Raw genomic sequence first — 26,924 nt, forward strand, 5'->3', positions numbered from 1 at the left:
CGGTGCTGGACCTTAGACGAGACTTGAATCTTGAAAGTCATATAGAAAGATATTGAGTGTAAGTCGACTCAATAGAAAAGTCATTTTCAGAAATTCGTGTTGATTATATTCCGTGATGAGTCAACGACTGTCGAGTCATAACAAACTTATCCAACACCGACCTGGGTAGAGCTAGAACATAGACTATTTCGTCTGTGATGTGTTGTTATGCGGTTATTTTATGCTCAAAACTAGAAGTTACGGCACTTCATACCGAAACTATGTTTCTATTGCCGTTCTATTGGCTCATTGTAGGGCCACCATACGTCACCTTTTAAGAGGATTTGTCCTCTTTTTTGACTTTTTTGAAAGTATCCTCATAGGACTCCCAAATGTCCTCTTTTTAAAGAATTTTGGTTAAATTTAAGGCAAAATCGACTTAGATACAGTAAATCTGCAACGAAATAACGCTCCGGCGGGTATTACGGGAGCTGGGCCGGAAAGTTGGCCTTATTTTTTAGTCAACCGACCACGAAGTAAGAAAAATTTACCATTTTTTAGGATTTCCCTAACCCTACGTATGATATACATGATGTAATGACGCCCGAGTATATATTTATGATTCACCCGATCACCTATTTTTCGACTAAAATACAAAAATAACAGTTATTCTAGAAACTACCGTGAGTGCGTGAGATATCATATACACAGCTGGGCATTGGGATATAAACTACAGATTCAACTTGCTCGAATTAACGGAATCATGTTGCAAGTAACTGTGAAGACTTTGGATTCGCAGTCAAGGAATTATTCTGTGCAGGACAACGTAAGTCTATAACGCATCAACGCTATTTCCGTTGATAACAGCTGCTGTTCCTGTAAAATATCAAGAATCGCTGCTCAGATATGCTCCCAATTTTCTAGTTTTTATTGACTAGTCGGGCCGCAGAACCAATAGGTATTTTCATTGCCCCTCTAAGTAACCTAGGCCTCGTTTGATAGGACCTTGCAGAATGACATTCCGCACACATCTTGGTACTGGGATGTAGCAATTCACACCAGAGTTGGATCAATTGTAATTTGTAATTGTAATTGAATGTAATTAATTACATTTTTCAAAGTAATTGTAATGTAATTGTAATTGAAGCATTTTTATTTTGTGTAATTGTAATTGTAATTTGACAAAAATTTTGCTCAATTACAATTTCAATTACATTAAATTGCTATTGAGACCTGACAAGCACAACATAAAATAATTGATTTATAATGCATTCTCTTTAAATGTCGACAAGGAATTTGGTGGATCCATTCGCGGAAGCCCTTGACTGCGCCCTTGCGGGCGAAGTTTTTTTTATTTTTACCGCTATGCTGGCCTCGGCTGCCATTGTATACAATTTTTGGATTACTAACCAACGGATGGATTCGCAACACGTGACTCACGATTGAATACGCCGAGAAGCGAACTGCTGAGCCGGCTAAAAGCAGCAGAATTGATAGTCCCATAGCTGACGATCCAAGCGTCGAAATTTGATATGTATGGTCCTAATCGAAAGCTAGTGTCGCACTGATTCCGCAATAAAAGTATATTTCCAGGCAATGGTACCATCCCAAAATAGTCGTGAAAGTCTGGGAATCGGCATTGTTCTGAACAATCGCTGGGCGTAATTGGTAATTGTTGTGGTCATGCTGCTGCAGCGCTCTCACTTTTCAGAACAGTCGGCCTTAAACGGCTATTTTAGAGCAGTTACATTGTCTTGACGAGATTTTATTTTGTATTTTCGGAATTAGTACATCAATAGCTTACGATAAAGACCAGATGCATCAAATTTGGACGCATGGATCGCCAGCTCTAGGACTACAAAGTTTGCTGCTTTTAGCCGGCTCCGCAGTACGTTTGTCGGTGCATTCATCCCTGACTCACATCTTGCGCATCTATCCGTGGGTTGGCAATCTACAATACGATTTCAGATCACGATGCTGCATCGTTACTTCGTCTGGCTAACTAACCAGACCACTGGATATTATATAACGTCTTATCTGACAAAGCACGGTTTTGTTTTTACTCCTCATCCTAATTCCTACGTCCCTCGATAAAAATAATATTATTTCTTTAATTATATACTATATACGCAAATCCAACACGTGCATATATTATAATACTTTTTCAACGACATACTGCACCCTATCCTTATTCCTAACCCATAGAAATTAGGTAAATAACATTGTACATTTCCAATTACGTGAGCCATAATTACCGAGCATGCAAAACACGCTTATATTACGTCACAATGACATCTTACATAGCATACTATGTACGCACATAAACGCATTTATTACTACACAATCTGAACTAGACTTAGATTGTTGTTAAATACGACGCTACAGTTGTCAAGGAGCATGGTTGAATTTATGATTATTCAATTACATGTTCAACAGCAGCAATTGTAATTGTAATTGTAATGTAATTGAAGCATGCAAGGAGTAATTGTAATTGTAATTGTAATTTGATATTTTTAGCATTGAGTAATTGTAATTGTAATGTAATTGAAACATGCATGAAAGTAATTGTAATTGTAATTGAACTGAAATAATGTAATTGATCCAACTCTGATTCACACCTGGCATGAAAAAGATCACATGTATAGATATGTGATTATAGCTGTTGTACTGGCTGGGTCGGAAATGTATCACATGCGTATGCCTCTCCTTCACATTGCCGAGGCCCGGATGGGTGTCTGATTTCAAATATTTCTCCAAGTCGTTTCGTTTCGACACCTTCCTATATCTTTTCATTGTATCGCAGTGTTGTGGTGTTTTGAAATATAAATAATAAAAATAATACTGTGACTATAGATCTAACATCTAAGGTGGGTGGATTCTGCCTAGTTTATTCTTCAGCAATACCATATTATTTTTAGTGATACTAAATCAAACAAAACTTGAGCGAAGTGTTAAAACAATATTATTGATGCCTGTAAATATCTTGAAACCACTTCCTAGATCACTGTTCGGGCTTTCAAGGATCACATCTCTGGATCAGTTGGGATTCCCGTGGAACGCCAGCGTCTCATTTTCCAAGGGAGAGTTTTGCAAGATGATGCGTTGCTGAATGCTAGCGGAGGTTCGAGCTTACAGATTCACCTTCATCCAGACCTTTGCAAACTATCAATCTATAGTTATAGTGGACGGTTAACTAGCTACTGACTTTTTCAGTAGTTCTACTTCTAGTTGTGAATTTTGAAATGTGCGTTGCTCTGGTTCTAGTTTAAAAGTAAAAAAATTCTTGTTTTTTCAAATTATACTGGCTACCCCATGAAATTACTAGATTGTCTCAAAAAACATTGTACAACCAATGTGACTCGATTTGAACGACTAGAAACAAAGTTATTGATGTTCAAAATTTGAGATTTCAAATCGTAGCATTTACGGTGGGTAGATCTATAATAAATAACTGAAGATAGATAATTTGAGAATTTGCCTCCGTAAAGACTATTTTTCCAAATCTATAATTTTGTACTACAATAACTTTGCTTGTACTGGTTGGAATTGAGCCAAATTTTTATGCATCGTTTTTTTTTTCTGAAAATTTAACACTTGCATCATGGAATAGTCACTGGCCAGTAAAATATTAAAAAATTTATGTTTATTTTTATTAATTAGATCCAAAACTTTTTACTCCAATAGCAATGCCTCTCCCTCTGTATACAGGTTGGCATTGCACCAAAATAGGTGTGCAGCCTTGAATTAAGTAACACAACAGTTTTATCAAGTAGCCAGTACAATTTGAGTACAGAACACGTCTGCCCCCATCAGAAGCATTTATTCAAAGTAATCTTCTTCTAGAAATCAATGGGAAGGTTCTCCATCTGGTCGAGCGACTACCGACACCATCGCAGTCGACACAACGCCCCCCGAATAACCCCACTCCTCAAAGGAATGCACCGTTCAACATCGCAGGTCCGGCTGGAAATATTTCAGGACAACTCGTGGTATGCTGCGATTTTTTCTCTCGGCTTATTTGTATACTCACACTTGAGATGAATGTCTGTTTCAGCAACAAATGCTTCAACAAGCACTAAGTGGAGCCGGTCCTGCCGTTGTAAGAGGATCCGTGGTGAGATTGGGGGTGTAGTTTAGTGTCAATGTTCCCCATGACGTCCCAAATCAATGTTACCCATAAATAGGTAAAAATGTTGGACAGATAGGAAATTTCCAGCTTTTCCAAATTAGATTTGAATTAGAATGATAGCTACACGTTTTCTTTTCCACATTTGATTAGAATTAGAATAACCGCTACATTTTTTCCAAATTTGATTAGAATTAAAATTAAAGCTACACCGTGTTTCCACTTTCGATTAGAATCAGAATAATACCCACATTATTTCCAAATTTGATTACAATTATAGCTACATTTATTCCAAATTAGATTAGAATGACCGAATTTGCAAAGACTTGTAAATTGAATTCCATTCTGAATAAAAAGAAGTAGCCTACAACAAAAATCGAGTTCCTGTAAAATCAGAGTTGGTCTTATCAAATGTCTGTACAGCAGGCTTGGCATATTTTACACAATACAGTTCTCCTGTAGCATTTTCACAAAAACCAGAAATTAGACTAGAATTATAGTTGAAGCATAGAAACGTTCAGAAATTATATAATAGATTTGCCCTAATCAGACAACTAGAATATCTAGTTGATAGAAATAATAAAAACTGCAATCATCTAGTTGTCGAAGTCTGGCCCCAACCGCAACAAACACATGAATCTACTACAGGTACATGAATGTATTTAGTATTGTGGAGAACACAGTTGATTTTCGCATGAGATCCCATAAATTCTGAGATGTTCACGTTGAACATGTGTTGGTGGAGGTCATGGGGAACACAAGAAATTACACCAGACCTGATATTTGTTACGACTTGCTTTATCATTTTCAATCAATCTGTTTCATTGTCAGCGGCACCCCAACGCTCCTGGCGGCGATGCTCGTACTGAGATACAAATTCACATCGAGGGTCAAACGAGTTCTCAATCGCAATCACCCGCTTCCAATACCAGACCCCGCACATTGATATCTTCGGAAAGAGGTGAGGCTTGTCTAAGTTACCAAACTAGTTGACAGTCAACTAACTAATGCTTTTATTGGGTAGGTATACTTCTAGTTGGGCGTTTCGAAAAACGAGTAGCTATAGATCTAGTTACGAATTCTGAAAACTGAGAAGTTCTAACTTCAATTGCAGTTGTAGGGCCTACATTTTGAAAAAGGAGTAGTTCTAGTTACGAATTCTGAAAAGTGAGTAGCCTAGTTCTAGCTGTAATTGTAGTAGCACATTCTAAAGAATGAGTAGTTCTAGTTCTAATTGTAGTTGCTCATTTTGAAAAGCGAGTGGTTCTAGTTTAATTCTAATCGCGCATTTACAAAGAAATAGTTGCATAACAGCTAGAAAACATATGTGTCGTCGTTTGGCTTGAGTTCTTTTGTGTGATGTTCTTACAGCCATTGCTAGCTTAGAGTATCCTCAGGCATACCTGCTTGGACCACATTGAAACGTATGAGTACTCCTTTACCGACCATTAGGTGAAAGTATGAATGGTGTGGAAAGTTCGATTTTGTACCGTTTACGAGACCACATTCATATAAAGTCAGCTCTTCATCACACTGAATATGAATTGGTGTTTTTTCAACCAAGCCTATTTCATTGCATTTTGTGACATTGCTGTGTGTTGATCACGACTTCACAGATACGTATACATCATTAAATTAAATTAAGTCTTAGTGACAAGGAACATGTAATTTCATTACTTAATAAAATCTTCTCTTATTTCTAAAATCAAACCATTAGAATTTTTACTCGATTCAGATTCGAGTACTGACCATCTCTGGGTCTTAGTTATCAGTTTCGACTCAAAATCTAATATCGGTCTGGCTTCAGTGATTACAGCTAAAATTTCTGGCTATTTGTGCTTCAGATCCGAGCCACCGCACTGGACCAGAAAGCCTGCCTCAACACCATTTAGCAAATATCGAAGGCCAGATCCGTCTCGTACAAAGTCACGTCGAAAGCCTGGAGAGAAGGGTTGGTTTCCATAGCTTCGCCATCAGACGTTGTGTGTTTTCACAAACATCTTGTTTCAGGACTACGGCCCTTCGCTGGCAGCATCAACCGGAGAGAACGCCCCTTCTACGAGCGCACCGACCACTGTGAGTGACTTCCATTATGATTACAAGGGCAAGTTTTCGTTGCGAGAATGTTGCTCTCAATTGTAACAAAAGTGGCACTAAAAAGTTGCATTTCTTTTCAATTATTAGGGTACGAGATACTCGAAATGACCCGTTGTAAAACCCAACAGTTTGAAATTTGCAAAGTGTCTGCTTGTTACGTTTCTTTCCACTTTCCTCCCGGCAGGCCTTCACATCCTGAATTTAATTTTGATTGATTTATGCCAATATTATTATGTGGTTCTTCTACAGCAGTTCCTATATGCATGATTGCTGTATTTTTGGCATTTATATTCTAAATAGTTGCTGTGTATGCACTAAGGTTGTTCGGAAATAACTTCTTTTCAAATTTAACTGGCGACTTGATAAAATTTGCATAAAAAAACACCTTCACACCAATTTCGGCTCAATTCCAACCTATAAACGTATTGTTTTGTGCATCGTTTTTTCACACAACCTGTCAATTTCATGGGGTAGCTAGAAAAATTTGAAAAAATTTTATGTTTATTTTTATTAAGTAAATCCAAAACTCTTTTCTTATATAGCAATGCTTCTATAAGTAGGAATTTAGCCAAAATTGCTGTGCAGCCTTAATTTTATCAAGTAGCCAGTCAATCTCGTTGTCTTCATGTAACTTGTAGAAATCGGTCTATCTACCTGAATATTTATTTTCAAAATCCAACTTTTTTGTTTTATTTTCAGAGCCAAGCAGCAACATCAACGCAGACTAATAAGTCACAGGGTACTTCGTCACAGGCTCCTACAAACTCTCGGTAAGCGCTCTTTCGGCTAGCCAACTATTTTATCTATCATTGATCAGATCACTTAACTCGATTTCATCTATTTTCAATGAATTTGTTGTCATGACTTTGTAGGCATCCGAGAATCACTGAAGTGGGTACATTGGTCCGAAGAGGCGCGGAATTAGAGGCTCGCTTTCTCCCGTTCTTGAACGAGTACGCCGATTTCCTGGAGAAAGACGCGCCTTTTGAGAGCAAAGAGGTCAGACTTGGGCAAAGTGCTCAATTTTCAAAACTCACAACTAGAAATAGCACTCCTAACTTCACAAATATGACAATTGAACTAGAACTACTCACTTTTCAATACTTTCAACTAGAACTAGAGCTACTGTTTTTTCAAAACTCACAACTAGAACTAGAACTACTCTCTTTTCAACACTTTCAACTAGAAATTTAACTCCTTGCTTTACAAATCTGGCAACTTGAACTAGAACTACTCACTTTTCAATACTTTCAACTAGAACCAGAACTACTTACTTTTGCAAACTTGCAACTAGAACTAGAGCTACTGCCTTTTCAAAACTGACAACTAGAACTACTCGCTTTTCAATTCTTTTAGCTAGAACTAGATCTAGGCGAAAACCAGTAGCTAGTACTAAATTAGCAGTTGTACAAGGTACAAGTTTGGTCCGAGTGTTTGTCATCAAAGCTAACGTGACAAATTGCTGACAGAGCCCGGAGTTTAAAAGGATGACCGCGTTCGCAACCCTGATCATGAAGACGCAACGACTGATCGGGCATATGCATCGTCTGTTCTCGATGATCGTGATTCCCATGTCTGAGACTCCTCCTCGTTCCATGCTGATTCAGCAACGTCCCGATCGCGTACGGAACAGATGTAAGCCTCTTCTGCTAACTCTACTTTACTGAGACGCAAACGGTTGTGTTCCCACCGACCTTAGGTCTGGACAGAATGATTTCAGACTAAAACCTGAATCGAGAAATTTTTCTGATCACACAGACGATTTTTTCAAGTACTGAAATCGGGCTCCCCTTACCAGTGAGAGTGAATTTATCAACACTAGAAACAAAAAAATTTATGCTGGGGAATTGAGCTATTTTGTTCCAATTTCACTTCTACGGGCTGGATTGAGTTGAATTTTCTCTGGGTTGTATTCATAGGGCTCTGCAGTTGAATTTGATGAAAAATCCTTTTCAAATGAATTCAAAATTTTGTCTATAATCACTTTGATTCCGAAACCAAATTTGATATGCAGCGTTTTAGGCAGTGTTGTCACCAATTCACAAGGTTCCGAGTCATGAGTCAACCTTGCTTTTATAGTTTTGACTCGAGTCATATTCAATTCACCATTGATTTTCAGCCACGGTACCGAGCAACGCGCGGCCCATCCATACCACGGCGTCTGCCGGGGCCTTCCTACCCCACGAGATGCCGCGTGTCCATCAGCACGTGCACCGCCCGCCCTCCCGAGTGCTGCAGGGTCAAGTCAGGTGAGCGATTATTTGTCGACTCGTCAAAAAAAAATCAAAGGTTTGTCAAATTTATAGCGTTATAGCAAAAAACTGTAAAAATATATAATAATATCACAAAGTTCTCATTTTACACCTTTAACCGTACTTGCCACTATTGTAAATGGTGTGTGTTTTAGTTATTGTGAATCGTAAACCGTCAAATGGAATAATTGGGTTCATAGGGTGCGTGGAATAAAAATAGGAATAGAATAAATTATAATTGAAAATCCTACTATTTTCGATATAGCGTACCTTTGCGATGTTTTTCAGTCGATAGAAATTTCAATAAACGACTGGCTAAATATCAGAAAATGCGGCTAAGTATCTCTCGTTGTACTGTGACGGGAAATATGAAGACGTTCAATTTTTAGGTCAAAATACAAAATTCAAGTTCTTTGAACATCGAGAGTTTTTGAAATATTTTTCCTAGCGACGGAAAATGTGAAAGTTTCAATTTGTAGTTCAAAATTCTCTGATTCTTCAATAAAAAGATACGACTTCAGCACTTCATACATGAAAATTTTGTCAAAAGGTTTTGTAATGACAAGAAATGTCATAAGTTTCAATTTCTAGATAATAATTCTTTAATTTTTAGTTCAAAATATACTATTCGAGTACTTCATATATTGAAATTTTGTCCAAAAAAGTTTTGCATTGATGAAAAATGTCAAAATGTTCAATTTAGAGGTCGAATAGCTTTGAATTTTCAGGTCAAAGCATACTATATAAATCTTGTCGAAAAAAGTTTTGTATTGTCAAAAAATCTAAATGTTTTAATGTTTCGAACCAAATAATCACCATGACGCGTACTTGTGTCTTTGCAGGTTTCCGTTGCTTGTCGGCCCCATCGCCGGGCCACCCGGTGCGGTGAGTTTACCCTTTTTTCTACCCTTATGGGCATTTTTATGAAATTTATTCCCATTCAGGTTCCGATGGTCGGCGTGCCCACTGGTGCAATCAAGTGAGACTTATAAAGTTTTCAACTTCTTGCAATTCTCCCCATGTTACACAAATTTATTTCATTTCTGCAGCTCCCTGCCTAATTAATCTCAAATCATGACTGCAATTCAGAGTGTGGAAACTAGAAAATGATCAGCTTTATCAAATAGGTTTACGATCAGAAGAATATCTACAATGTTTTATTCCAAATCATATCAAAATTATGAATACTTAATTCGTGTAAGCCTGAAAATGACTTCTACTTCGAGTTGTAAAGAAATCCAACAAAAAGCCAGTTCATTTCGCAGCAAATCAAGAGTTGATTTTCGTTTTCCACGATACAGTTCTCCTGTGGCATTTTCCAGTAGCAAAAATTAGAATAGAATTTAAATGAAAGCTAAGAAACATTTCACAAATTAGATTACAATTAGAATTACAGCTACAAAGTTTTCGCTTAAGTAGACTAGACTTATAACTACACAGTCATTTCCAAATTAGATTATAAATAGAATTATACCTACACTATTATATCAAAATCAGATCAGAATTAGAATTATTGAATTCGCGAAAACCTGGACTTTAATCAAGTTCCGTTAATATCAAATCGCACTTTTTATGACTTATGAGTAGGGCAAGTTTTTGTTGCAGTTAAATCCGCGGAAAATTGCATTTATTTATTTATTTTTGACAAAAGTTGCACTTAAAGACCACATTTTGCTCGGTTGACTAAAAAAAAGGTCAATTTACCGGCTCAGCTCCCGAAATACCCGTTCTTCGGTGCTGATTCACGGTGTTTCAGTCGAATTTGGCCGAAACCGAAAATACTTTCATGAAAAATCGAAAAAGTTGCAAAATGTTGCAAAGAGTTGCACTAAAAGATTCCTTCAAGAAGCTTAAAACAGCATTCTACATATCTTACGAGTATTTAGGAAGCTGCCGGAAGCTGTACAAAAAAAGTTGCAAAAGTTGCAAAAACTTGCCCTACTTATGAGCGTGAGGATAGCAAATGTCTGCACAGCAAGCTTGGCTTGTTCGCACTATACAGTTCTCCTGTAGCATTTTCAGCAAAACCAGAAATTAGATTACAATTATAGCATGGAAACATTTCACTGATCAGATCATAATAGATTACTACCATTAGCATTACTACCTAATGCTAATCTAACACACTAATTCGTCTCGCTTCTCAGCTATAACGCTCCTGTTCGACCGCACCAATCGGGGCTGTACGGTCACCCGCCTCCGTCCACTTCGACCCAACCCACTCCTGCCCCGACTCAATCAACCATCCGACCCAGGCAGCCAGGACCGGCACTCTCGTCGGCTACCGGGTGCCAGATCCATGTGAGTGTTTTGGTTTTTAAAGAGTCAGGACCAGAGCTGTCGCTTCTGAATGGAATGTTAGACTGGACTTGGACTCGAGTCATTGCGGATGATTCTAACCAAGTCATATGACTAAAGACTCGGACGGCCAAGACCGACATTAAATTGTAATTTCGAAGAATAGGCAAGTAACCACACTATTGGGATTTTGTCTATTGGCACTGGCACTTGGAAAGGCGACCAGAAAGTGAGGAAAATGAGTATATTATAAATGCGAACCATTCGATATCACCAAGTAGAGTTATAAAAAGTGGGTTTCACGAGACTTAACTGGAAACTGAGCAGTCAACACAACGACTTGGACTCGGACTCAGTCATAATACCATGACTCGGACTCGACTCTCTGCCTGCTGACTTGGACTCGGACTTGACTCGGTGAATTGAAAATGACTCGACTTGACTCGAGTCAAAACTGTAAAAGAGAGATTGTCTTGTGACTCGGAGCTTCGTGACTTGGTTGCAACCCTGCAGTAATCAGCCCAGCTCTAGATATCGGCTAAGAAATCCAATATCTTTCGGGCATCACTCAAAATACTCCGATCTCACTCAAGGTAACTGCAAACGTAGAGCCGCACATCAACATCAACGTAGCCCTCCCTCCAGCGGCACCAGTCGAAGAAGATATCTTTGATAACGAAGCGACTGCGTCCGATTCAGCCCAAGTAAGGGAATGAGTTTTCATTCTAAGAGCGAATTTTGCAGAGAATTGTTTGCAGGCCGCAGACGCAGAAGCAGCGTTACCGCAGATACCAAACATCCCAGGTATTGTGTTGAATGATTCTGTGTTATTGTTGTTGAAATGTGTAGAGAGGTTTATGTGTGTGTGTGTCTGAGGGGGCCATATAATTCTACTTGATTAAAAGTAAAAGTAGCGACTTCAAAGACATGTCTCAAGTATGTCAAGTGGAAGTAGAATATGAAGGTATCTAAAATACTCCAAAAGTATAGTTTGAAATGTCGGGGTATTGCATGCTTTAGCGGTCAATTAGAAATGGGTAATTTTTTCTTGTCCGCTGATCAATTTCAGTCATTTTTCTTATAAATTTGACCCGTTTTTCTTGTCCGTCAGTAAATGAGTATCAATTTTTGGCAAAATTGTTTCGTTTTTTCTTGACTGCTCATTAATTTGTCAGTTTTTATCAACTTTACTATTTTCTTATGAATTCAAGTCGTTTTTTCTTGACTGCTGGACCATAGTCTTTCTTTTATTAATTTGAGTATATTTTTAATAAATCGAAGTCGCGTTTTCTTGGCTGCTGATAGATTTGAGTCATTGCTTCATGAATTTGAGGCATTTTTCTTGTCTGTCGATAAACTTCAATCATTTTTATAGTAAATTTTAGTCATTTTTTCTGGACCGCTGACTAATAGTCATTTGTGTATTAATTTGAGTAATTTTTTTTTAAATTCTAGTAATTTTTTCTTATTTATTTATTTTAACCATATAAATTCAAGTTGTTTTTTCACAGATAGGAGTCTTTTCTTTGTAGTGCACCGATACATTTGAGTCATATTTTCTGATCTGTCGATAATTTTGAGTCCTTCATTCGATGATTTTTAAAAGTAGAAGTACTTTTCGAATTTCCAGGCGTACCCCAAGAGCAGATGAGCGAAATCGTCGACATAATCCGAAGTTCCGTGCAGCGAGTCGGGGTCGGGGGCCGCACCAGCGTGCATCAGAGCGAGTCCGTCGAACTGCAGGGAGGTCTGAACGTACCGATGGAGGTGGCGCAGATTATCGGCGATACCGTGCAGGGGATCGTGCTTGAGCAGCTGCATTCAGGTATTTCAATTCTTCTCTTTGTTCTACAACGTGTAAAATATTATTTTGTAATTCTTCCGACTATACCTAATTCATTGCACTTTGTGACAATGCTGTTGATCACGACTTCACAGATATATCATTTCCAGTTACCTGCATAGCTTTGTACTACATTTTTGTATACTGTGATTCGGTCATTCACGGATTCAAAGCTACTAGAGTGTGATATAGTATCAAAACTATAAATTTCATTGATAAATGAACTCATATTTGCAAAAAGCGTATCATTTCCACCTTACCTTCTCTATCACTCAAAGTTTCATATTTGTTTTTTCTACAGTTTCCTATTTTTTTGTCTGTGTTTGTCTCCTAGGTTTCTTGCTTTCTTTTATAGTTTTATATTCATTTATGTATTTACATTTTCATTTGTTCAGACCAAGAGAACCGGGCCGCCTCCTCCCAGGTTCAGACTCCAGCCACGGAGTCAACAACTACAACCACAACAACAGCCACAACAAACTCACAATCGACACCACAACCAGGTTTGTCTCTCATTCATGTTTTGCTCACCCAGCAATCTATTTGTTCATACGATTGTATCTGTGCAATGTTCATTCCGATTGTCTTCTAGTTGCTGACGATTACCCCTAACAAGTGTCAGCTGAAAATATTTGGGTTTATTTCAATATGAATATACTTTTCAATTGTATAGTGAGGTTCTGTACCTACAAGTTTTACGATTGTTGATATACAATGTTCTTTCCACTTCACTGCTAATCACCGATGATTACCCCTGACGAGTGTCGTCGAAAATATTCTGGGCTCATTTCAATATCAATTCATTATTCAATTGGATAATTTCTCTCTCTCAGCCTCGAGCAACCCGCTGATGGGTCTCATGGATCAACTCGCGGGCGGATCTTTCGGCAGCATCGCAGAAGGTGATTGTGATTTGGTTTTTGATCGGCGGTTTTTGTTATTTAAAAAATTTACAAAAATCAAATTTTTGAGACTTACAAAATTCGGCATCGGCATCACAAGAAGACTTGTGCAAACTGCTTGATTTTTGAAATACCTAACTAGGACTACTCGCTTTTCAAAATCTGCAATTAGGATTAGAACTACTCACTTTTTGAAATATACAGCCATAACCAGAACTAGAATTACTTGAATTACTAATAGTTAGTTGAGCGTCAACCAAGAACATTGGAGGTTTGTACAAGTCATGTATTCTTTACGTGTCATTTTTCAGCGATGACATCATCGAGTGGGGCTAGAGGCAGAGAAGAGGGGGATCTGATCGAGGGTGTTTGTGGGAGGAACGGCCGAAAACTGCCTGAGCTCAGACGTACAGTGAACTGTGTCAACGATCTGGTCCGAGGTCGCGGATATCCAAGAGAAGCCATGGAGCTCACTGGACACGAGAGTGAGTGTTGCCCGTGAAGATCAATCGTTGTTATTCACTGATTCAGATTTTTCGAATTATGATTATGATTTCATCCTGATCTTTTTTATCGACAATGGTATATGAATGAGATATGAATCCACAGTGGAAATAGTATCGAAACTGTAGTTCTCGTTGACAATATAACACTGCAGAAAATCATCTCTCAGTAGTCAATACAGTTGGTAGGCCTATTTTTTAAGTATCAGTCTGGACTCGATCCAAGTCATAAGACTCGAGACTGACATTTCACTATATTTTGAAAAATAGTAAAGTAACCACACTGTTGGGATTTCGTCTCTTGCTACTGAGACTTGAAAATGCGACAAGAAACTGCTAAAAGTGAGGAAAATGAATATATTGTAGATGTATACCATTCGATATCACCAATCAGAGTTATAAAAAGAGATTTTAACAAGACTTTAACTGGAAACTGATTGGTCTACGCAATGTCTTGGACTCGAGTCATAATACCGTGACTCGGACTCGACCTTCTGCTTGCTGACTTGGACTCGTTGGTGAATGAAAATGACTCGACTTGACTCAAGTCAACACTATAAAAACAAGATTGACTTGTGACTTGGTTACAACCCTGATCGGTATTGATACACGTGATCCAAATCAAGTCGTATAAAATGTATCGAGTCATATGACTCAGTCATCATAGTCATGCATAATAACTCGAGTTCGAGTATTGACTCGAGTCAAGTCATTTTCAGTTTTAAGAAATGATTCGACTCGAGTCAAGTCATTACAACCCTGATTTTCCATCTATTACGTTTTGGTTCCAGCGATCTTGTCGACTGTGATGTTCTTGTGCGGAGAACTGCTGACAATGGCGGACTGCATGTCGTTTGTGGCGGGGTCTGTGCAAGTTGCCGAGCGTTTGAGGGAGCCGCTCAGACGCGTCATTTCCGAGTGCTGGTTCGACGGACGAGATCCAGACAGAGACCAGATCGAGGTTAGACTTGACTTGCATTGGTTGTGCCGATCACTTCCAAAATTCGACACTAGATGTAGAACTACTCACTTTTTCAAAATTAGATTCATAGTTTGTACAGGTCTGTGGCTTGTAATCCAAGCTAGTTATTCAAAAAATCAATAGGTAGTTGACCGTCAGTTAAGTAGATTGTGAGTTTGCAGTACTTAGTTCTAGTTCTAGTTGCGGATTTTGAAAAGTGAATAGATCTGCTACTTTTGAAAAGTGTGTACTTCTAGACCTAGTCCGAGTTTTTGAAAGGGAGTAGTTCTAGTTCTGTTTGTGAGTTTTGTAAGTCGAGTATTTCTAGTTCTAGTTGCGGATTTTGAAAATCGAGTGGTTCTAAACCTGGTTGTGAGTTTGGAATAATGATTGCTAGTAGTTCTGATCCTAGTTGCGCCTTGATTAGTCCTAGTTATGTATTTGAACTACTTCTTGGAGGTGCATAATTTCAATATACATTCGAATAGTATATTGTTATTGAAATGAACCCGAATATTTTCGGCTGACACTCGTCAGAGGTAATCGTCAGCAGCTATAGTAAAGACTTCAAAAGAACATCGTATATCAGCAATCTTCTCACAAAATATGTCGTAAAATGATGTAACAGTCATATTTTGTGATAAGATTGTTGACATACAATATTCTTTTGAATTCTTTACTAGTTGCTGACGATTACCCCTGACGAGTGTCAGCCGAAACTATTCGGGTTCATTTCAATATCAATATACTATTCAATAGTTATGTATTAAAAAGTGAATGGTTTTAGTTATATTTGTCAGTTTTGAAAGGTAGTTAGTTCTAGCTGATGGACACTGAGCAGTTCTAGTTGCACGTTATAAAAATCCAGTAATTTGCTCATTAATGCACAAGTTTGACATTACTCCTTGTTTTCTGGTTTGACTCGAACGACTCGAAACAATTTTTGTCTCAGGCCGAAGTTGAACTGCACTCCACGGAAGCGCGCCCGAATCTAGAGCAGTTGTTTGAAGGAGAATCTCCAAAATGCCGTGACGTGAGCGTGGTGGAATCCAACTTGTCGCTTTACAGATTCGTGCTCAGGAGACTGCTGCAGTTGCTTTTTATTCACGGTAGGTTTTCTGCGAAACGTTCCACTTTTGAGGTTACTTCTCCTTAGCAGTTTCTAGGTAGATCTGTTGCCTTTTATTATACTCTTAGGGTTTCAAAAAGTTGAAATTAATTTTTTGATGAGTTTGATGTGGGATATCAGGGTTGTAACCAAGTCGCAAGGTTCCGAGTCACGAGTCAATCTCACTTTTATAGTTTTGAATCGAGTCTAGTCGACTCATTTTCAATTCATCATCGAGTCAAATCTGAGTCACAAGTCAGCGAGTAGACGGTCGAGTCTGAGTCATTGTGTTCACCGTTCAGTTTTGATTTCAAACCCGATTCTACCCACTCTTTTCCAACTCTGCTTAAGAGATATAGAATCGCTCGCATTCATAATATCGTAATTTCCTCAGCCCTAACATTTTCTGGCCCTATTTTCAAGTATCAGGACTTACAGACCAAATACCAATCATGTGGTGACTTTACTATTTTTCCTCGTTACAATGAAATGTCTGTCTTGGCCGTCCTAGTCTCGAGTCATATGACTTTGTTCGAGTCATGTACAATGACTCAAATACAAGTCGAGTCAATATAGAAATTGACTCGATGTCGAGTCAATACAGAAATTGACTCGAGTAGAGTCACTTATCATCATTTGAAAAATGACTCGAAACAAGTCGAATCACCAAAAAACGTGACTCAAGTCATTACATCGCTATGGTATGTATGTTCCAAGAATGCGCCTATTGGTAGCATCACAAGTCATTTCTCGTTAGTTTCTAGATACATATTCTAATTTTGAAAGTATCCAGTGCCAGTGAATTGTTAAAAGCATGCAACCCTCGACCAAATCTACATTTCAAAACTGCTCAGTACTTTCTACAGCTTTAGTATTTGGCTCCTACGCAAGTTTTGGAAATTGCAGTTTGTGCTCTGTAATTGAATAAAAATTGACGACCTCACTTGTAGCAGTAGTTCCAACTAGTCCGACCAACTTTGCCTGCCCTGGTCAATGAATAAATTCCTAAATCAATCTCACTCACTTAAGACGCGGAACGATTCAAGCGCGAAATCCTCGCTCACATGATGGACTCTTACGCGCTGGCGCTGAATCTCAACGTTCACATTTTGCAAGGCACCGAACAGACCGTCTCCAGGCTCGTTTCAAACTATCTGGTATGAGTTTGCTTGTAGTTCTCTTGCAGCAGACTTGATGATCTGATTCTGTTAAGTTTGTCGAGTGTTTGTATTTAAATTCTAATCGAATTAGTGTTTCATTTAAAATGCTACAAGAGAACTGTGTCGTGTGAAACAAACCAAGCTTTGTTATACAGACATTTGCCTTTCTCTTGCTTGAAGAGAATACGCTCTGATTAATTCGGATTGTTATTCAATGTCCACGTTTTTGCGAATGCAGTAATTCTACTTTTAATCTAATTTTGGAATACATGGTGTAGCTATAATTCTCATTTTGACCTAATTCTATTTCTACCTCAGTAATGCATTGAAATTGTGGTTTACTTTGCAGGGAGCGGCCATCGGCGCGTTCGGGGCAGGTTGGGACGGCGATGACCCGATGTCTCGTCAGATGCAGGAATTTATCACGTCAGGCATGATTCCTTTCGCGAGGAGTCGTGCGATATCGCAGGATCAGATCGACCAGTTTGTGATGAACGTCACGCAGCCAGAGGTACAAGTCGAGGTCAGTTGTACGTAACAATGTGTTATGAGTAGGGCGAATATTTTTTACCTAAAAACAGGAAGATTTTGACCTAAAAAATCACAATTTTGACATTTTTCAACCTTGAAAAACTTAATTTTGACAAAATTTATCCTTGTGTATGTAAATAAGGTGTTTTCGCACATAATCTTAGAATTGTACTACTTATCTGTATTTCTGGTTTGAACTGTCTGTCCTTATGAAGTAGTTTGGCAAAAAAAAAAACTTTTTCGACTTGAAAACTGACAAAAAGTTACATGGAATAACTTTATTTTAGCAAAATCTGGACCTATGAAGATATCCAGTAGTTGGATCACGCATTATGGTACAAATAACTAAAATTTGTTGTGTACGACAACAACGAAAGATACTCTCCCACATTCTTAGGCTCACAGCAGCAGTTGTTGACTGCCAACACTGAAGTTGTGTGTCGTAAACTGACTATCGCTTCGACATATCTAACTAAAGCTTCGTTGAAGTAAATTTGACTAAGGTGGCTTTAAGCAACATACAGCAGACCAGAAAGTGTCTGTCTAAGCAGCTTGCCAAGAATGGAGGAAGAATGTTCAACAGCAGCAATTGTTGGCTGACAACATTGAAGTTGTGCGTACACTGCTGGGGACAAACCGTTTTGCTTCATTTTGACAATGTTGTCTACATCACAATTTTTTGACCTAATACTATAATTTTGACAACCAACCAAAGCCTCAAAAAAGGTAGCAAAAATTTGGATAAAATGCGCAGTACAAATCTATTTACTGCTGCGACTGGATAAACTTTTTCTTAACCCTTTGCGACCGGCTGTCTAGTATACTAGACCGCGACTGTTTAACGCAGAGGAGTCGATATTTAATCCAAGATAGCTAGACCTGTATTGGTCATAAACGATTGCAATCGGTTTGTATGTATAGCTCTCATAAATACGCATACATCAGACGATGTATAACCTAATGCTGCAATGTATATCCTGCTTGAAATGCAGATTGAACACGCAAAAATGTTTCCCGCAAAATTGAATTCGTAATGATGTTCGCGTGAGTGACCGCCTGAAATATAAACCATTGTTTCTTCCGTTCTAGACGTCATATAACCGATTACAGTTATCTTCTATGACTTGTTGTTGGTCATACTGTTCTATGAAAAGTCCTTATATCGAAGATTAGCACGTAGAGATGTTTCAAATTGACGTGAAAGAAGCATACCTTATTACGTGAAAATCATGGCTGCGTAAGATGACCTGACTAGTTGCGGTTTCATACAGATGTACAATTGCTTCAGACAATAGCAAATTATAAATATGGTCAGCCATTATCCTGGCATATCCCTATCATGGAGCTTAGTTTTGTATAAGAAAGCCGACACCAGCCCTAACACCGCACAAATAAGCGTGCGAGTTAGGCTATTTTTGTACCCGAGCCTGTGATAACATCATATAGAGGCGCAGTTATATATCTGTTTTAGATGGCACACGAAGCTACTGTTGGCTTCTATGACTACTGTTGATCATACATGGAACATTAGCCGTGTAGAATACAGTTCAAATTGATGCGAAATAAAGCAATGTATCACGTGAAATGACTTCCCGAGCGTATATGGGCACTGGGCAGTGTCGAATAAGGCAATATGTGTATACTTAGGGATCCATTGCAGTTGCAAGTTACATATAACAAGCACTTCAATAGCATGGAGATGTATACTAACGGCAAAATTGCCAAGGCAGTTACTATGTTATGTAGAACTGGACGCGCGCTGCCTTCAGCGAGAATACGAGATTACGTAATCGATTACTCATCGGCGGCGGCCGCGTGATTGTGCTTATCATCTCTACCTTTCCAAGATCGTAGCGCTGGGCTATGAAGCGCTATAGTAGCATGTAATGTCTCGTTGGAACGTAGAGATTCATGCGGAAGGCAATCAGGTGGTCATATACTAAGAGAGGGCCTAGGTATGACGTCAGGAGATATAGAAGAACAAAATTGTATTTTATTTTCAAGAAATCGAGAACATTTTGTCGCATAACGCTATTCCCTCTACCGTCTGAGCTTTGAGAGTATCTCAGACCGCTAGGCGGCTACTTCAGGTTTACGGCAATATATTGGGCGTCGATTTAAGCCATATGGATGACATTTTATCGTTTTTTCTGTGGATGCAGTAAAATTTTGGTCAGTAGGCCGGCCGGTTACAAAGGGTTAATATATTTCACCATGACGTTGGTTAGTCTTATTATGGTATTTTTCAATTTCATTGCTCGTGCTATAGCTGGACCCCAGCCCTGGAATTGGACTAGAAAAAGTTGAGGTAATCAGACAACTGGTGAAGTCTGCTTGGGTCCAGACTTGTGCAAACTACTGGATTTTCAAAATGCCCAACCACTCACTTTTTAAAACTCGCAACTAAAATCAGAGCAAATGACCTTTAAACGTCCGAAGCCAACTAATTAGAAACAAATAACCAAGTGCACATGAGTGGTACGTATTTAAACGAGCCATGCATATTGTGAATCGTCTCATTTTGCAGACCCCCGAGGAACCATCAGAGGCGGAAGAGAGCCAGCCAGTTGCAGATGTATCCATGGAGGAAGATTCGGCTTCGGGAGACGCAGAGTCGGATTGGAGGTGCTTCCGACATGACTTTATAGCGGACTATCAATTATTTATCAATATTTTTTTTGGGGGGGTGGGGGGGGGGTTGAAAAGGAACATGGTACCTCTGTTCTTGCGTCATGGCCTTATCTCACCAAAAAATATGTAAAAATTGCTTTTAATTTCATACTTCAAAATGAAATTTCCCAATGATGAGTTGCTCATATTTTTTCGAAGTTTAGCAGCATGTAGGACTGTCGTATTACTTCCTAAAACAGCCCTTAGATTCCAAATAGGGCGTCGCAATTTTGAGGTATGGGGTTTGGCGTGTTGGAGTTCTGTGGCTAGAATTTGTGATATTTTGTTTATGACATAGACAAGATAATATCAATGATATGACAATGATATGACAATGATATCGACAAGATAGCGTAATGGTTAAGCGTCCGGCTTCTTGATCGGTAGGTCGTGGGTTCGATTCCCGGCCGGGTCAGACCAAAGACCTGATTAGTAACACTGGTATCGATGGCTTCCCTGCTTGGCGCTCATGCATTACTGGGATAGCATGGAGGGGTGGTGCATGACTTAGAAAGCCGTAAAGGCTATATCTGCACTTCCTTGTCCAGCGGCATATGCACATCATGCACTCATGGTATGCATATGCACAGATCGTGTGTATGTGTATCATGAGTCGGTGTTTATGCCGCAAAAACATCGAGGACAAAAATAAACTACGCCCTTTCCTTTCTAAAAAAAAAAACGAAAACATAGCGACACCTGGCAGCTGTGAAAATCTCAAAGTGATGTGGGTAGCCATTCGCGAGATACCTCTTTTGAGATGCTAGTCCCACTTACACCCCGGTATTTCTTTCAGACTGACAGTTCCGGGCAACTGGGTCCCTGTGATGGAGGCTGATATCGAAAAACAGAAGAAAATCTCCGAGCAACCTCTCAGCGAAGCCTATCTTTCCGGAACTCCGGCCAACAAACGCAGGAAGACATGACCATCGTACTTTATATCTGTGTCGCTGCAACTTTAGTTTTGCGTTGCTATATGTTGTGGGTCGCCCGTGTTAATATGTCGATGAATCGAAGCGATTCAGATGAATTGAATGGTGAATTTGCAGGCCTGTTGTCACAACTCTGCTTCACCGCCGACTGAGTTCTGATTTATTTAATGGATATTTATGGTGCGATGCTGGTGTTGGTCGTCAATATTGTAGCCAACTGGATGTTTTCTTTAAATAAAAGTGCGTATGTGGAAGCTCTATGTTGAAAGACGTTTTCAGGGAACCAAAAGTGGTCAGTGACAAAGAAATTCAAATCGCTACTAGTTGCTGAGAATTACCCCCGAGTGTCAACCGAAAATGCCCAGGTTCATTTCAATACGTAGACATATTATACTTTGGAGTATTTGGTTGTATTAAGAGGACAAAATCTCAAAAAAGAGGACAAAAGGGCGTCCTGGAGTATTTGGTTGTTATAAGATTTATATATAAAAGTAGCATATACATCATAAGTTATAGCTGCAACATGCCACCCAAGATGCCTCCCAAGAAATCTGAACAAAGTGAAGCTGATGCCATTCGCAAGTTGCTTCCAAGATTCGAAGATGAACTACTTGCCAGGATAAAAGATGACCTGCCATCAATCATCAATATATGTCTACAGGAACTTCTTAAATCAAGATCGTATGATACCTCCAAATTGCAACATTCTCTTGATGCGATAAATGTATCAATCAAAGAACTGAACAATGATATCCAGACAGTAAAACATGCACAGCAATTTCAAAGCGAAAAATTTGATGAATTAATGAACGAGATTACTCAGGTCCAGAAGATGGCGAAAGCAAATGCTGAAAACATACGAGAGAACACTGAATTAATCAATTCGTACAAAGAATATTCTACACAATTGGAAGGAAAACTGGAGGAATTTGACAGACTCTCTCGCATGGAAATTCTGGAATTTCACAACATTCCAGAACAGGAAAATGAAAGCACTGATAGCCTCATCAAAGAATTACTTTCTCTCATGAACATTGATATTTCGGAAAATGACATTGATTACTCATTTAGAAGACGAAAAGCTAAAAATAAAGAAACTGGTCCCATTATTGCTAAATTTATCTCCCGCAAAACTAGGAACCACATCATGTCTTCTCGCTCGAACCTCAAAGCTGCTCATAACTCCATAAACATACCAGATGTATCGAAAGTTTTCGTTGTGGAAAATCTCACACCAAAAGCACTGAATCTGCTTTTCAAGGCAAAAGACCAAAAAAAGAAATCAGGATATTCCTTTCTCTGGACAAGAAATGGCAAAATTCTTGCAAGAAAAAATTCCGACGCCAACATACTTGTCATCGAGAATGAACAAGATTTAGTAAAGATGAGTTAAATTCCTGTTATATGGCTACCAGAACTTCTGTCTCTATTATAATGCTTAACCAGCAGTATAATTTGGAAAAAGTGTTTCCTTTCTCACACCTCGGTAATATAGAATTTCATAATTTATTTTCCTGTGATAACAGACCCTATCTAACTTCTGACACCAGAAAATCACATAACCTTAAAACTAATAAGATTGATTTTTTGAATGTACAGGACTGTAAATACCAGGATACAGAACGTGGTCCACCATATTTCAAATTCAGAAGTTTTGGCCGAAATGCAATGCTCCTGGGCCATGTAAATATTAGATCAATACAGAAGAATTTTGACGAATTACACAATTTTCTTTGCTCCCTTGACTATCCTATTTCAATTCTTGGTATATCTGAGACCAAACTAAAGAATGACCCAATAGACAATATAACTATAGATGGCTATACATTTATTCACAGTCCCACTGAATCCAATGCTGGTGGAGTGGGATTTTATATCAATAATAATGTTTCTTACAAACTGTTGAGTGAATATGCTCTTCAAGAATGCAATATTGAACAACTCTGGATTGAGTTTGAAGGATCCAACAGTGATTCAAAAAACATAGTCTGCGGTGTGATCTATCGACACCCAAAAGGCAACTTGAAGAACTTCATAGATAATCTCTCATCTAGTCTTGACCAATTAACAAACGACGGGAAACAATTCTTATTGATGGGTGACATGAACATAGACCTTCTTCGATCATCCCCTACTGTACATGATTACTTAGATATGATTACCAACTATGCCTGTATTCCCATGATAACTAAACCCACTAGAGTGACCAGAACATCGTCTACTTTATTGGATCATATGTATACTAACATCGTCGATCTTCGTTTAACGCCTTCTATAATTAATTCAGACCTGACTGATCATTACCCTATATTTTGTCTCTTGGAAACCACAACCCGATTTATCAATAGCCGCTACAAGCGTAGGGATTTTGGTAGTATGGACTACGACAGTTTTACGGATGATATCGAGAAAATATCTGCCAATCTGTACCGAACAGAAATTGATGAAAAAAACTATGATTTAGTATTTGATAAATTTATGCACGATATATGTGATGTTGTGGATAAACATGCACCATTGCGAATTCAATCAAAACGCGAACGCAGACTCTCTGCAAAGCCATGGCTGTCCAAGGGCATCTTGACATCTATCCGTAATAGGAATAAGCTGCATAAGTATTTATTACTCAATTTTTCTGCTTGCAACCACTCTCATTACAAGTCCTATGCAAATCTACTTTCCAAAGTCAAAATAAAAGCCAAGGAACTTTATTACAAAAAGCAATTTGCACAACATAGAAATAACCCAAAAATCGCCTGGAAAATGATTGGTGAAATAATAAATCGTGGCACAAATACTTGCATACCAAACAAAATCATAGATTCGGAAACTGGTCTAACCAAAACTGATCAACGTGAAATATGTGAAGCGTTCAACCATTTCTTTTCATCAATTGGTTGCAAACTAGCCAACCAAACTGCTCCATCACAGCGAACTTATGGCCTTTCACCAGAATCTTCCATCTTCATGAAACCTATCACAAGTGCTGAGGTCATAACTGTTCTTGCATCACTAGAAAACAAAAAGTCTCAAGGTTATGATATGCTACCAAATTATATTGTTAAATTAATTGGCACTCAACTTAGTGATAGTTTGGTTACTCTCTATAACCACTCATTAAATCTAGGAATCTTCCCAAACTATCTCAAAATAGCTAGAGTCATTCCCATATTCAAAAATGGTGACAGAGACATTATCTCAAACTACCGGCCAATATCTATCCTGTCGCCCTTTGCAATTATCTTCGAAAAACTATTATTTCAAAGACTAAATGATTTCCTATGCCACAAAAAATTGTTAAATCAATGCCAATTCGGATTTCGACAGAATCATACTACCTCTCAAGCTGTTATTCATATGACCTCGAAACTATATGATATACTATGTGCGAAGCAAACTGGATGTGGAGTATTTCTCGACCTGAAAAAGGCTTTTGACACCGTTGATCATACTATCTTAATAAAAAAACTTGAGTATTACGGTGTTCGTGGAATTGCAAAAAAACTTTTCAGTTCCTACCTGAGAAATCGATCCCAATTTGTTGAAATCAATTCAATCAAGTCATTGGAACTACCAGTAACTACAGGTGTTCCACAAGGCTCTGTGTTGGGGCCACTATTATTCATCATATTTATAAATGATATTGTCTACTCCTCCCCAGGAAATATCACACTCTTTGCAGATGATACTAGTATTGTCACATCTGGATTTGACTATGCATCTGCCATTGACAATACTAACTCTGAACTAGCCTCTGTTAGCAATTGGGTGTCTTCGAATAAATTACATATCAATCCCCTCAAAACCAAAATACTAGTATTTGACACTAAAGGATCTCTCAACAATGCGATCGCAGAATTCAAACTAAAGGACTCTTTGATTAAAACCAGTCAATCTGTCAAGTATCTAGGTATTATTATCGATGATAATCTAGTATGGGACCATCACATCAACTACATAGCAAGCAAAATATCTCGTGGCATTGGTGCACTCTATCGCCTGAAGAAGCTGGTTCCAATATCACTTCTCCTACCTGTTTATCATGCGCTCGTCCACTGCCATCTTACATATGGAATAACAGTGTGGGGCTGCTCTTACAAGAAGCATATCAACAAGCTCCAGGTATTACAAAACAAAGCCATTAGGATTATATCTAATATACCTGCACGTAGCAGGGTCAGTCCTGAATTTAGAAAATTGGGCATTCTCAAGGTCTCGGATTTGTATGAATTTGAAATTGTAAAAATCATGAAACAATATAATGAAAGAACATTACCTGAATATTTCGACAACTTTTTTCAATGCCCCAATTCAATTCACCATTATAACACTAGATTCTCACAGAATCAGTCCCTATTTGTTAAATTGAATTCATCAAGACTGTCAAGAAATTCCCTATCTTATATAGGTGTGAAATTTTGGAACAATGTACCAGCTTTGTACCGTACTCTTCCTTATCATACATTTAAAGCTCGCTATTGCAAATTTATATTATCCAAGTACTAAGAAGAACATATCTCATGACCACAGTAATGTTGTTTGTTGTTTTGGTTCATTTAATATGCTACAATAATATTACCACTGTGTACATGGGTCAAATTGTTATTTTCTGATCACACTGTTAACTATGGTAACCGTCCTTCACTAGTGTTGCTGTCTTTTATTTACTTTTGTTTATTTCGTTACTCTTTGCGGTGCTACTTGACTGAGAGAAAAAATTGATCCATATTATAATTAATACTGCCAATATGCTTGGGTGACTCCGGCCTAGAAGACTTCGGTCATATCGGGTCTCCCAGTCTATACCGTGCAAATTATAGTGAGGAAAAAATTTAAAAATGTATACTATTGGACGTGAATGTTTGTGGACATTGCCTTTACTATATTTCATGGTTGACGAATAAAAGAACTCTCTCTCTCTCTCTCTCAGGGCCGTAACAGCACTTCGTTAGGCCCCCCCCCAAAACTTTGGTCTTGGGCCCCCCAGAGGGTTATAGACCGAACTTCTGGGGGGCTTCGCCCCCCAGACCCCCTCTGGCGATACCCTGTTTACCACTATTTATCATATTGTTGGGAGTTTGTTTAGTGAATCAGCTTTTATCACCTAAGCGCGCGAAGCGCGAAAAGTTCTAGAATTCATGATTGAATCGGTCAGTATGATCGGGAATTGCATATATATCGTTATCAATTTTTATCTTATCTCTGCTCACGTAATCAGATTGGCCGGTAGAGCTGAGTGAGGTGTGTTTGAAAAGGTAGGACGACTCAATAATAATTAAACATCTTCGGGCGTACCCATTGCCAGGAACGAAACAGTACCTCGTCAGGCCCCCAAAACGTGGGTCTTGGGCTCCCATAGGGTGCAAAACGACCTCCCCCCCCATCATGTTGTTCGCGTTTGTCACGAAATCATCTGTACTGTATTGTGAGGCAGCGCGAGGCGCGAAAATGTTCGAAAATTTATGATAAAATCGGTCAATCAGATCGGCGATTGCATATATATTATGCTATCAATTTATTGTCCTCTCTACTCACGTACTTAGATTCACCGGTAGAGCCGAG

At 38.6% G+C, this 26,924-nt stretch overlaps 3 protein-coding genes across 8 annotated transcripts in view; all 3 read left to right on the forward strand.

Moving 5' to 3' along the window:
• The first annotated feature begins 623 nt into the window (after positions 1–623).
• Positions 624–21,616, forward strand: LOC145435175 (uncharacterized). 2 transcript variants are annotated; one of them, XM_080312481.1, is made up of 26 exons: positions 624–805; positions 2,980–3,100; positions 3,823–3,968; positions 4,034–4,093; positions 4,937–5,066; positions 5,950–6,056; positions 6,116–6,181; positions 6,902–6,972; positions 7,075–7,201; positions 7,672–7,837; positions 8,322–8,451; positions 9,297–9,339; positions 9,399–9,433; positions 10,602–10,755; positions 11,346–11,456; positions 11,511–11,556; positions 12,383–12,577; positions 12,991–13,098; positions 13,429–13,497; positions 13,809–13,982; positions 14,792–14,961; positions 15,914–16,070; positions 17,099–17,226; positions 17,579–17,752; positions 20,288–20,385; positions 21,227–21,616. In XM_080312481.1, exons 1-26 carry the CDS (start codon positions 743–745, stop codon positions 21,354–21,356), a joined length of 2,979 nt encoding a protein of 992 aa, XP_080168607.1. In that variant the 5' UTR covers positions 624–742; the 3' UTR covers positions 21,357–21,616. The 2 variants fall into 2 exon arrangements, with proteins under 2 accessions (XP_080168607.1, XP_080168608.1); XM_080312482.1 differs by having other exon boundaries at positions 17,579–17,740.
• A 138-nt stretch (positions 21,617–21,754) lies between these two features.
• LOC145435216 (surfeit locus protein 4-like) overlaps positions 21,755–26,924 on the forward strand; it is an 86,953-nt gene continuing 81,783 nt past the window's right edge. For 2 of the 5 annotated variants that reach the window (XM_080312551.1, XM_080312549.1), the window contains exon 1: positions 21,755–21,778. The gene's annotated coding sequence lies outside the window, so the exon portion shown is untranslated. Of the gene's footprint in view, positions 21,779–21,820; positions 21,838–26,924 lie in introns of those variants that run through there. The other 3 variants (XM_080312552.1, XM_080312553.1, XM_080312550.1) reach the window with 2 other exon arrangements.
• Positions 21,886–22,755, forward strand: LOC145436572 (uncharacterized). The gene has a single exon (XM_080313935.1). The coding sequence runs from the start codon at positions 21,886–21,888 to the stop codon at positions 22,753–22,755; it is 870 nt and encodes a 289-aa protein (XP_080170061.1).

The sequence above is a fragment of the Botryllus schlosseri genome, chromosome 3, assembly GCF_051294905.1.
Source record: "Botryllus schlosseri isolate E-star chromosome 3, Bs_hap1, whole genome shotgun sequence".
NCBI classification, from domain to species: Eukaryota; Metazoa; Chordata; class Ascidiacea; order Stolidobranchia; family Styelidae; genus Botryllus; species Botryllus schlosseri.

What these genes read in the sequence shown, in the direction of transcription:
- LOC145436572 (XM_080313935.1), top strand. Translation starts at nt 21,886, where the DNA reads ATGCCACCCAAGATGCCTCCCAAGAAATCTGAACAAAGTGAAGCTGAT.
- LOC145435175 (XM_080312481.1), top strand. Translation starts at nt 743, where the DNA reads ATGTTGCAAGTAACTGTGAAGACTTTGGATTCGCAGTCAAGGAATTAT. An exon ending in CTGCGTCCGATTCAGCCCAA is followed by an intron (nt 11,457 to 11,510) that starts GTAAGGGAATGA and finishes AATTGTTTGCAG; the next exon opens with GCCGCAGACGCAGAAGCAGC. An exon ending in GGAGCTCACTGGACACGAGA is followed by an intron (nt 13,983 to 14,791) that starts GTGAGTGTTGCC and finishes TTTTGGTTCCAG; the next exon opens with CGATCTTGTCGACTGTGATG.